This window comes from Erigeron canadensis, chromosome 8 (assembly GCF_010389155.1).
Source record: "Erigeron canadensis isolate Cc75 chromosome 8, C_canadensis_v1, whole genome shotgun sequence".
Taxonomy (NCBI): domain Eukaryota; kingdom Viridiplantae; phylum Streptophyta; class Magnoliopsida; order Asterales; family Asteraceae; genus Erigeron; species Erigeron canadensis.
Genome location: NC_057768.1, coordinates 37155572 through 37168375, shown reverse-complemented (window position 1 = coordinate 37168375; position 12804 = coordinate 37155572). Strand labels below are relative to the sequence as shown.

The following is a 12804-nucleotide window of genomic DNA, read 5'->3' as shown; positions in this document are numbered from 1 at the left end:
TTAAAACTATTTTCACTATTTATATCGCTAGAATAAAATTGTAGCATAAACTATGAAATATAAGAAAGTGATATTCATACCACAAGAATTAATATACTTACCATATATGTACCTTACTGACTTGTACAGTTTGTTATAAAATTTATATTGTGTAGTAAATAAATCATTACTTGTGGTACTAAAGGGAGAGGTGTAGTCGGCTTGTTTCATCGGCAAAAACCATCGGCAAAAATCGGCAAATCGGCTACACTATAGCATCTGGCTCGGCAAGTTTGGCTAGTTCCATCGGCTAGTTTTGGGCGATGCAAGTGAACGTTGGGCATAGGCAAGTGAATGTTGGGAGCGTTTTTTTTTTTTTTTAATTTTGGTCAAAGTGACCGATTTTTTTAAAAAAAATTTTACAAAACTTACCCCTACCTTATTTACTATATATACAACACATATACTTTCATTTCCAACTAAAAATTTTACTTATACTCTTCATATATCTCATCTCTTTCACATATTATCTTCAAAATGATTCCAACAAGAAAATCATCCAAAAAATATCGAGCACCAAGAAATCAACTCCCGTTTCAACTTCCTCTGCCCGTCAAACAAGACATTGAATTCGGTGGTTCTTCAAACCAATACCAAAACTGCGATTTCGGCGGTTCTTCTAGCCAACATCAAAACGAAACCCAAAACCTTGACCACGACTTCTCTCAATTGCTAAGCGATGGGTTCCCCGTCCAAGTTGACATGTGCCGCTTTGAACTTCCTTCCCAACCCACGAGACCTACTGAACCCACAATCACTTTTGTTGAAGACGATGATGATGTCCAAGAACAACCCGACGAGGCGTATGATGAGGCGTATGATGATGTGCGCGACACCTTTAGCGATGAGGTGGAGGCGCCACCTCCACCCGGTCGTGGGAAGGGGAAAAAAATCTCCACCTCCACGAGAGCACCCCCGATCGTGTGGAGTGCCGAAGATGAAGAATTATTGGCCCAAACTTATTTCCATATCTCTACGGATCCCGCCACCGGCGATCAACAAAGATATGAATCCTTTTGGAATAGGATTCTTGCATACTACAATACCAAACAAAAAAAACATCAACGAACATACCATCAACTGAACACAAAGTGGAAGAAAATGCAACCACTATTGAACGAGTTTAGCAGCATCTACAATCAAATGGTTAGTTTTTTTTTCCATATATATATACTTTTGTTCTACGTTTAATATATATATATACTTTTGTTCTATGTTTTATATATATATATACTTTTGTTCTATGTTATATATATATATATGTATGTTATTTTTATGTGTTTGTAGAAACATAGATGGGCTAGCAGTGCCAATGATGAGACAATCTTGTCCGAGAGTTTGGAAGAGTGGACGAAACGCAAAAAGAACAATGGATTCAAGCATATTCTTGCTTGGAAAGTTGTGAAGGAACATGACATGTTTGCGTATGTTCCACCGGCGAGTGGTTTTGGTACTACTCTTACTTCGACCGAGCCTAATACTCCTACGGCCGACACTCCTCGCACCGAAGATACTAACAGGAGTGAGAAAAGGGCTCGAACCGATGAGTCTTTGAGCCACTACACTCGAGTTCCCGATTTGAATGAGGACTCGATGCCTTCATTTGCTCGAAAATCATGTAGCAAGGCCACAAGTTCGGCCAAAAGCAAAGAAGGCTTGCTTGGTACGGTTGAGGAGTATAGGGAGGTGAGTATTGCACACAAAGAAGAAAAGAGACTCGAACGCCAAAGGAAGAGGGAAACCACCCTCGAACGTGAAAACCTTGCACGAGCGTTGCTACAATCCCAACTCGAGTTTCAACGCCAAAAAACGATGGAACTAGACCTCCAAATCTTTGGTGCACCTCACGAACACTTGGTCGAGCCCATGCGGAGCATACAATTGCAACGCAAACGCGACATCGCCAAAAAATACGGGTGGCAATGTGATAACTTGTTTTAGTTTGTTATTTGTTTTCTAGTTGTATTGTATTTAATTCTAGTTTTAATTTGTATTTGTATTGTTTTTTAAATTTAATAAAAGTTTAGGGTGTGTTTTGTAAGTTTTTGGAATTGACAAATTGACAAGTTTTAGCACTATACCCACAAAATTAGCAATATTTCGGCTAGTATTGACAAGTTTTTGGTTACTACACTTGGCATCTCCTTATTGGTTTAATTTTTGCCAATTTAACCAATTTGCCAACTACACCTCTCCCCCTAATATCACCTCCCATAAACTATGCGTCTTTTAAACATACGAGTAGATCTATTATGATGATACTATATTAGTGAAAACTATCCATCCTTCAAATAAGCATGTAAAAATAATTTTTTTAAATAATATTAGTTAAAGGATGGACGATTTTTATTATAACTTTACCTTTGTAGCCTCACTAGCCCTTTGGGAATGGTAATACAAATATTTTGATGAGGAATAGATAATGGAAATATTTGCTGTTCAGAAAAAAAAATTAAAAAAAAAAAAAAAGATAATGAAAATATCACATATGAACAAACTATATGAAAGGTTTATGTAATGAAGTCTACAATTAAATTCATTTGTTTTACTTTTTTCTCTTATAAAGTTATAATAATAAACATTCACCTTTGAATTCTGCTTGTGGAGGACACCACTAAGTATAAAGACTTTATTACAAGGACAAGGTTTGGGTTGCAATAAGTATTTTCTAGCAAATATGAAAAATTTAAATCTGGAATTAGGCAACGAGGAATAGACGACGTAGGTTAGTAAGTGTGTTGTGTGTGTGCGGTGGAGTTTTAGTTGAAAGTTTCAATATCTACCTTAAGTCCACGATTATTTAAGGCCCACTCTTTATTATAAAATCAAAGTTAAGACTTTTAAAGCGTTTATTACATTACTAGATTAAGTTCATGCGATTCATGATAATATACACATTACATTAAATTGATTATAAAATATAAGATTTTATGTAATATTACTTGAAGACAATGATTAATTAATATATATATATATATATATATATATATATATATATATATTAAAAGTATTAATAAATGCCTTTTAATAACTTTTAATATTCACTAAATATCTATCGTAGTTTGTAAAAAAATAAACAAATATTAAGTTAGATCAAGTGGTATGTGCATAATATTAAAAGTTAGAGGTCATGAGTTTTAATCTTGTATATGACTTTTTTATATGTTATTTAAAATTGATTAAAAAAAACAAATATCCATGTAGACAAATGATGATGTGACAAATTAAGTGACACATAAGCGCTAAAAAATATAGATTTAAATGTTAATATATCGACAAAACATGAACAGTACCAGAAAATGCCACATAAACAAAAAGCTTAGTTGACACGAAAAAAGGAGTGTCACTTAGGAAAAAAACTATTCTCTCTTTGTTATATAGAGAGATTACCATAAATCTTGTTTTAATCGTCTAAGAACATCCATAAAAATGTAATGTGATACTGTGACTACACTAAAGGCGTAAAGCCACTGAGAAATGTTTTCGTAGAGAGTATAATATGATACTAGTGTCTAGTAAGTTGTCTACGTAATGTGTCGGGACGATGGCTGTGGCGGAGCAATGTTGACGAGCACCGGTGGTGGTGAAGGAGGCGTAGGCAATATGTGAGTACGGTTTAGGAACAAAGATTTTTTTATTGAAAGGATATTGTAACTATTTTAAGAGATAAAATATAGATAGTTTAGGTATTTTAGGATCTAAATGATAAAGAAATATTTGGATGCTATAATTCTATTCATTTCTATTGTTTGAGTGGCTAATATTGACAATTATATAAAAAATATTTTGTTGAATAATTCATAGTTTCATTCAGAAAACCAGTTACCAATAAAGAGTTAGTGTAGTAATAAGGAAAACACTTGGTGAGCTTAAGCTCTCAGGTTTGATCATTGTTTTGCACAAAAAATAATTCATTTAAGGTATTTGTTACCAATGAAGTCTATGCTCACATGTGAGGTTTAAATATGCGGGTTCGATCACTCGAGATGTCCTGATCATGTGGGGATTAAGATAGAGGTATTGTAACGACACCATATGACTCATATGGGGTGAGTTGATGGGTTGTGATACCGAGGTTAGGATTCCTTCAATTACTTTTTCTTTTTTTTTTTTTACAGAAAAGCCAATTTTTGAAGTCAAAAAGGTAAGTTCCTATTTTAAAAAAGGTAATCTTTATTGGAAAACCTTATTTTTTTTTGTTTGAAAAAATGGTTTACTTCAATTGTTGAAAACATGGTAAGAAAAAAATACACTAAAAAAGACTTTTTTTTCAACCACGAAAATTACAAAAATGACAATAGAGCAATATTATGCATCTTTTAATATATTATTTATGGATTAATCACGGAATGACTAATGTACTTTTCATTTTGTATATGGTTGCTCATTAAACTAAACTAATGATATATGTTATCAACAAACTTTTCAAATTTATATTTTGGTTGACTGAATATTTAAATCACATGCGTCTCTGCTCCTCTCTCATACTTATGTCTTTATATCTCCTTCTCTCTTCTAAAAAAACCCATATACACCGAACAGGTGAACATACCACTACCATATATCCCTAAACTTCTAATTTGAATAATTAACAACAATAAAATTAAAAGGAATTCACTGTAAATTTTAACCCCTAGATCAATCCATCACCGTAACAACCAGATATCCCTAAACTGCTCAAAATCATTTTTATATGAAAACTTTGAACCTTCATGGAGCAAAAAAGTGTACATAAATTTTCTATATCAATAAATAACACTTTGAACTTGATATTAGTCCAATTATACATATTTTGTATACCCAATTCTTGGCTAATATCTTTTATTTGTGTATATTTTAAGTCTCATTTATGTGATTTTAGCGACTTATTATTTGCATAAATATATTTGCAGGTCCATTGGGAGATTTGGATGTTTATGGTGCTATTTAGAAGCTAAAACGGATAAAAGACGGCTTAAAATGTTGATCAAGTAAAAAGTGTCTAATTTCAAGCATATTCAAGACAAAGTCAAGTTAGAACCACACCTCCTCCATCACCGTAACAACCGAATAACACCTAACTTTGAACCTTCATCAGTTCATCTAGATCTTCCAAACGTCTATTCGTCAAATTCCGCCACACCTTCTCCACTGGAGATTTATCCGTCGTCACTTTTCCATCAGCATAAATCTGAACCAGCTGCAACACGTGTATCGCGTTTTCAACTACCAATGACAGGTTATGATTAGTAAGCTTAACATCAAGATTCCTTGGATTTAAAGACCCACATGTTGTTATAGGGATTACGACCCTCTAAAGTTATTATTAATTTCATAGGTGAAGTTGAGAGAATCTTGACCTTTGATTTTATCCAAAGGTCAAAATCTTAACCTTGAATATTAACCTTTGATTTTTATCCAAAGGTCAAAATCACCAACTTTACCTTTAAAGTTAATAATAACTTTAGAGGATCTCAATCCAAATAGTGTTGTTGTTGATGACAAGTCCACTTTATTCATTTACTTATTTTCTTTTTTGTTATGGATTGAGATATTTAGTGAACTAGAATGAGAGAAATAATTGAAATCGTGGTTGTATATAGTGAATTTGGGTTTCTTTTGGAAGAAGAGACAGAAACATATATAAAGACATGAGTATGAGAGATAAACAGTGATAAATATGATTTGAACAAATGGTCAACCATTTCCAAATTGAAAAGTGTGTTGGTAATACATATCAACATTTAGGAAAAATACATTGGTCATCCTCTGATTAATCCCATATTTATATACTATTTTGAATGTTATGATGATTTTTGGGTTCTTTACATTTTCTTATAACATTATTTCCACACGGTGTGCAGCGGCTTACATGTATGAGGTCCGTGCCCGGACGTGCACTACGCGATTCAAGTCCTTGACCTATTTGGGCTATAGTGCGCTTTGAGCTGTTTACAACTTCGGCGCTGAAGCTAGCTTGGAGCCACAAGCATCACTTATGTTATAAGTAGCAATACACAAGTTGGAACACCAGTCGAATAGTGTTCAGGATCTAAAGAGTAACACTACCTTGGGCAACCTTTTAAGTAATAGGGTTTAAATCACATACTTGAGACCTAAAACCATGAAAAACAGACTAAAGCACTTTAACACAATGAAACACTAAGAAGGTTGGCCCAGTATAAACCCATAGCCCTATTCCACACATAATGTCAAATGAACAACTTAATGTGGCCCATAACTTAACAAATAGAGTTTTCCATATCTAAAGAGCAACTGTGCGTATGCCAACCCACAAAATAATACTAGTAGAAAAACTGCTAAAAAAACCTACTTATAAGCACGCACTTCTCTAACCATATGGTTTGCGATTCCCAGGACTACATGCATAACAGCAGCAAGATACATGCATTTCAATTATTCCAAATACACTAACAATGCAAAGATGATATTTTCAGTTGAACCAAACGAGTTGTGCATGTCAAATGGTGTTTAATGGATCAGTTACGGACAAAAATGTAACATTCATCCCATTAGCTATATTCTAACTCTGTAATATCCTAGCAGCAGATGCACTTACTACGGAGCAAAACAATGAAATTGATATCCAAATTTGAAATGAAATATCAGCGTAAGCCATTAAGAACCTTCCTTGGATCTAGCTGGCCACTGAAATAACTAGAGGACACAATAGACAGCTCTTGGCGACCTTTCCACTCTTCACATGGTTTTAAGGTTATTGGATTTTCAATAGCCGCAGCGTCCAGACATAGCATGGTTTTGTAGTCTTCGTCACCTAAATCTGGGATTGCCTTTGCCTTTTTGTCCCAAGGATTCCACACAACTACAAAGTGCAAGACATCATAATAGGTTATGCAAAAACTCTGAGAGGTTAATTGTAGAACTTTTGGCTTTTTAATTTAGTTAACCACCTTTTTTTCACAAATAAAAAGCCTCGGAAAAATTAATTTTGGTTGAAGCTAAACTGTCACGGAGCCGACCAGTTTCTGTTAATTTGTCTGGCATTACCGAAAAAAGGAAAGAATTCATTGCACCCTTAGGCACAAGTCATCCTAGTCTGTTAACAAAGTCAACAATTTCACAAATACTGAGTGTCATTGCTAGATGACCTTGAATCAATTTCTTGAAAGTTTTAAGATTTAATGTCTAAAATGAAAGATGATTATCTGATATCGGAAATGTATCTAGACCAAAGATAGTTACTTTTCTATAATTAACCACAAAAAGATCAACTTTAACGTCAGATTATGAGGAAAACCTGCATCCACCATGCCTTCTTTACGTAGGACAATGGTCCTCTTTCTCTCGTGGTCTATTACAGCAATCTTAGTAGGTGTGCTCAAGTACACTCGATCAATCTGAAATAGAGCATGATAATCTTTACAGAAGAAGATAGATGATGGATTACCAGAGAAAAAAAAAACTACACATAAGCATTAGAAAAAATGAAAGGACTTGTAGAGCTCTAATATGTTATATGAGATAATTTACTCATTATAAGGACCAGAGGTGTCATTTAACTTCAAAATGGATTCATCTGGATGTTCTTTATGTTTTAACCCCAAAGAGACATTTTGAAACTTGGCATAAGATGAAACTGGTCGAGTGGTTCAAAGTCACACAAACTGTCAACAGTTTTCAACCTCCTAAAATTCAAAACAAATTAGATATCATTTCAATTATATAGTTTTTGCGACAATGTTTAATACATTAGATTTTGTTAAATTCAAAACGATGGAATGATATGCTGAATCTGGCCCATTTTGAGCCGATGAAAAAAAAAAGTTTTTTGACCAGAAACCATGTTGACCTGTTTACCCCTCCTCCCTGCCACTCTAAAAAAAGGGTAAATGGGTGGGAACCCTCTGGTCCCGTGTACCGAATAAGTACCCTGAGTCACTACCGCATTGACTACAGCCCGGTGACTCCCCAGAGAACTAGGTGAGAGGGAATCTGCTTAGCAAGGATTCGAACCCGTGCCTTTTAGCTGCCTAGAACTCTTAGTTAGGGGGCGGTACCACTGGGGTTTCACCCCATTGGTTCCCCCAATCCCCCCTGCCACTCTAGGTAGTGTATAAATCTTACCTCATCATCAAAGGTAATGGCATCTGCCTGCTCGGTGTACCTTTCCCTCTTTAACAAATTATCAAGATAGTCAAGTGTCTCCAGACCCTCGACACGTACCTCACTGAAAATTAAACTACATTATGAAACCTGTCTGAAATGAATACAGATAGAGAATTCTGCAGCATGGTCATAGACTTTGAACCTAATATACGACCAAGTGCATATCAGACATCATCCGAATATAATATGGTAGTGGACACTGGACAGTAATGTCATTTAGTTATTTACACCAACTCTAGTGTAATGACTAACAGTTCTTATGATGCTACTTCACAGAGTAGGCACTTTTGACACAACTGCTTAACACATGGTTGATTTTACCTCAAAGGGGTAAAAACTAAAAAGATATAACCCTGAAAGAACAGGTTAAATGGGTTGAAAGTCACCAAAATACTCTTTTCTTAGTGCATATAAGTTAGTAAAACTTTTTTTCAAAAAACTAACTTATTATTAACATAATATTGTTTTTGTTATCATATTAATGAAATCAATAAGCTATGAAGAAACAATAAAGATATAGACAAAGATGTTGGTCCAAATCCATTACCAGTTACCCCAGCTATTTCATTTCGACAAATACTAACAATGACCCATTTCAACCCTTTAACCAACCACCCAACCCACCCATCATGTCATATCTACTAGTTCATTTGGATGATAAATCTGAAATTAAACTATTAAATCAAAGGCATACCTGATATCTGATACAGAAAAGTAATTACGCAGAGCAATAGTAAATGGGAAGGCTTTGCTATCCACATTTCTCACACGAGGGATCAGAGTGAGCTTGTTAGCACCAATACAAACACGCAGTCGCAGCTCAAATCTAAAAGAAAAACAAATGCAAACAAGCTATTATCTCCCAGTTCAATATGATTCTCCAGTTACATAATCAGCCAAAGGAACCAAAACTAATATTTAAAACACACCATGTAAGAAGTACCTATACAGCCAAGTATGCAAATCATCATCCGTAGATTTCAATACAAGATCTACCATTGATTGATTGTTAGCTGGAGGCAAAGGTGAAGGATCTTCATCCAACGACCATAACCTGTTCCTCGCAAATCCATGCTGCTCCAGTGTGCCAAAATTTGCGACCTACAATATGCAAACTACAGTTAATAACTACATTATCTAGACAGATGAAAATGATATAATGTTCCGTTGGAATGCAAACCTGAGGAAAGCAAATGGGTATGCCTCCTCTAACAGGTTTTGGTGGCTTTGAAATAGCCTGCAAATAGAGCATGTCATCATGATCATCATGCATTCTTGAAATATTAGAGAGACAGAAACATGAACCAACTAAAAAATGCAGCAATATCTCAGTAATTAAAAGAAACAATATCCACATAAGTCAAAACCTACTTCACAATGAAAAACATTTGGACCCGTGTAGCATGGCTAGCACTGTTATTGCAATGTCACATATCCATAAACTGTGGTAATTTTCCATGGTCACATAGAAATGGAACTAATGCGTATCTTAATCTCATACAGTCAAATCTTATCTTATAACCAACATTGAATTGCATCGTCTTGTATTGATCCCAAGTTATCAAAAGCTTAGTTCATTGGCAGTTAGGCATTTCACGCATAGAGCCATAGTCAACCTAAAAGTGTGATCAGTCCTTTCAAGCATAAATAGAATCCTCTAATATCACCCAAATCATTTATACACAAGATGCTCTTATATCAAATAATTCTGCATTTTTGTGGTGGAATATTCAATCAATTGCTAACATCCAATTTGGCTTTTTTGCCATTTTCATAATTACATGATGTGATTAGCAGTCAAATTTATTTGATGCAGTGACAAGTGAATATGGTACCCATTAAAACTACATGTAAATACACACAAAACCCCACAGTAAAGAATATGAGGAACATAAAAATAGAACACTGTAACAATGTAACATAGATGAATTTAAGGGTTCCAGATAAAGATATGTCGGATATAAAAATTACAAAACTGTCTCACCTTAGTGCTCATGAAAAGTAGCTCTTCTCGACGTTCATTCTTCCATGAAACAACCTGACCTCCATACAGGAGCACCTATATGAAAATAAATATAATGAATCCAAATCATTAACCAAAGACCGTTCTAACAAACCAAGTATGGTGATGCTTAGTATACCCTAATGGCAATAGAGTAAAAAAGATGAAATGTGAAATGTAAAGTGAAGGCGCCCATTCAGTTTCACCGTCATAGTCAACGCCCTACAACTTTATGATATTTCCCAACAATAAAAAGTATGCACAAAATAATGCATTTAAGTGTTTTTCAATGAATCATACTTACATGAAATGTTGTACCGTGTATCAAAAAAATTTATATCATTTTTGTTTAACACATCAAAAGTTTACTTACATATCATGATGTAGAAAAATTGGATATCGTGTCTGTACACTTGTACAATAAAGTATTTCAACCCTACAAATTGCCGTAGAATATCCCAAAATCTTAATGGGGATAAGATAAATGTTGAAACTTCATTTCAATGCAAAGAAGCACAACTCTAAACAGAGAGTATATGAGCTTTCGTTCGTAATCTTAAAACCAGAGATCTGCATTTATAGTGCATGAAAGGTTACACACATTTTGGTGAAAAGGTGTGTCTTTTGGATAAAAAATCTAAACCGAAAAAGCACCAATAACGGGACAAGAAAAACTGGTATACTAGTTTTACGAAAATAAAAAAGCCGGAATCAAATCAGCTGAAACAAGTATGCACTCCTATTCACGGTTATACTTAACCCCAAATCCCTTCGGTCTCACAATCAGGCCAGGACATTAGACGTTAGGTTTCAAAGTATGATACATATATAGATACATACACATCATCATTTCATATAATATAAACTTTGATACATAATCATAAAAACTATCCAAATGTCCAACAATCAACATATCAAAATATATATTTGCAACGAAACGAACAATACATACACATTATTTATACATATAATAATATTAATAGAAACAGAAAGAATATATATAATGAGAAACCACCTCGGCGGTTGATCCAGTTGTTGGTTCACGCAATATAATTTTGGGTGAACGATCGCCATCGCTGATGATATTAATCGACATTTTTATATATGTGTGACACCAATTAACAAAATCTGCAAATATTTATTATTATGATGATCAACAAGAACGAGAATCTTCTGTGAAAACGGTGGTAGAAAATAACCACCCCAAAATATATTTATTTTCATATAACAATATTACATTAGCGCGTATTTTTTCATCCATCCGTTCATTTTTTACTCGTATTAATTAATTAATTATATTTTGACATACTTTAATTAATCTTGTTACTAAAATAAAATCGAATAAAAAACAACATAGATGATTATTTATTTATATTTTATATAAATAAAATAACTATTAACGTCACTATCTTAATTCTTAAGGTTTGAAAAGATATAAACTAGATAAAATGGTATGCTTAATTTTTTGTTTAATGATAATAACAGAATCGATTCGCTCCGTCTTTGAGTGACTGGCCAACAACTATGCTACTGTTTAGATTTTATTAGTTTTTCTTTTTATCTTTATCTTTTCATATTATTGAAACATTTTTTTATATTCATTAAAATACTATATGTGATGCGTTTTTTATCATCTTAATTTAAAAGTAACTCTCAGTGCGGTCTTCCACATGTTTTGGGTCTCAATCGACGGTCTATGTGGAGGTTGAGATCTAGCCCAACGTTGTCTTTCACATGTTTACATCCTAATACGGTCTTTGACGGTGTAATGAGGAGATTGAGATATAGACAGTCTTATTCCTAACAAAAGTAAAAAAAAATTGCTTAAAGGTTTTACTAAAGGTAGAAAAAAACCTTCAATCTTGATCAGCCTATCCCTTCTAATTACATGTTTTTAATATTATATTCATCCAAAAAGTGAGATAATAAACCTTTAGATCTAACACCAGGATTTGAAATTGGGATAAGCATACCAATCTCAAGGGATGTTTAATTATGAATTTTACCTATTAAACTGCTCAATAGATCACCCGAGTATAATTTGTGTACAAAATTTAAAGTTCATTGGACGCATAAGATGATAAAATTTTTATAGTGCTAACTTATATTCAACAAGAAACTTATGTAGATATTCCATACTTAAACCTAAAATAATTATATACGAGTATTATATATTAATTAACCCATGTCTATTAATTCAAAATAACTTGTTATATTAAAAATAAAGATAAATTAAGTTTATAATATAATTTTAATTAAGTTTATAATATATATATATTTTTTTTCTTATAGTAGTGGATAACTAATTTATTATCAAGTCCTCACCAACAGGTTTCCAACATAAGAAAGATGTAAATTAAGTAGCACTATGATTAAAGGCACATGAGGTCGGATTTGAACCTCAAACTTATAATTTCACGCTACATGTTCCTCATTACTAGACTTACAACCATTCATAAACAATCATGTTTAAACCATTCATTAAAACATTCACAACAATCATAAAATCCTAATCCTAGTCTACAGATGCAATCAATTGGCAACATGATAAAGATTGTGCTTCAATACAAAATGAATCTGCTGTTAAAAAAAAAAAAAAAAAAAAAAAATGAAACGTGAATTTGTGTTTCTTGCCT

The 12804-nt window shown here is 33.4% G+C and overlaps 1 protein-coding gene across 1 annotated transcript; it reads right to left on the bottom strand.

The window, feature by feature from the left end:
- Positions 1-6429: 6429 nt before the first annotated feature.
- LOC122578451 (putative glucose-6-phosphate 1-epimerase) lies at positions 6430-11382 on the bottom strand. Its single transcript, XM_043750422.1, has 8 exons — positions 11184-11382; positions 10151-10225; positions 9347-9403; positions 9110-9267; positions 8861-8992; positions 8125-8227; positions 7298-7397; positions 6430-6862 (listed from the first exon to the last, which is right to left on the bottom strand). The coding sequence occupies exons 1-8, from the start codon at positions 11262-11264 to the stop codon at positions 6645-6647; spliced, it is 924 nt and encodes a 307-aa protein (XP_043606357.1). The 5' UTR covers positions 11265-11382; the 3' UTR covers positions 6430-6644.
- Between the last annotated feature and the right edge of the window lie 1422 nt (positions 11383-12804).

Bases quoted from the DNA above. Each gene is read 5' to 3' on its own strand.
- LOC122578451 (XM_043750422.1), bottom strand. From the start codon at position 11,264: ATGTCGATTAATATCATCAGCGATGGCGATCGTTCACCCAAAATTATA. The intron at 10,226-11,183 runs GTGGTTTCTCAT...ATTTTCATATAG, and splicing joins CAACTGGATCAACCGCCGAG to GTGCTCCTGTATGGAGGTCA. The intron at 6,863-7,297 runs GTTTTCCTCATA...TGCACTTTGTAG, and splicing joins AGAAGGCATGGTGGATGCAG to TTGTGTGGAATCCTTGGGAC.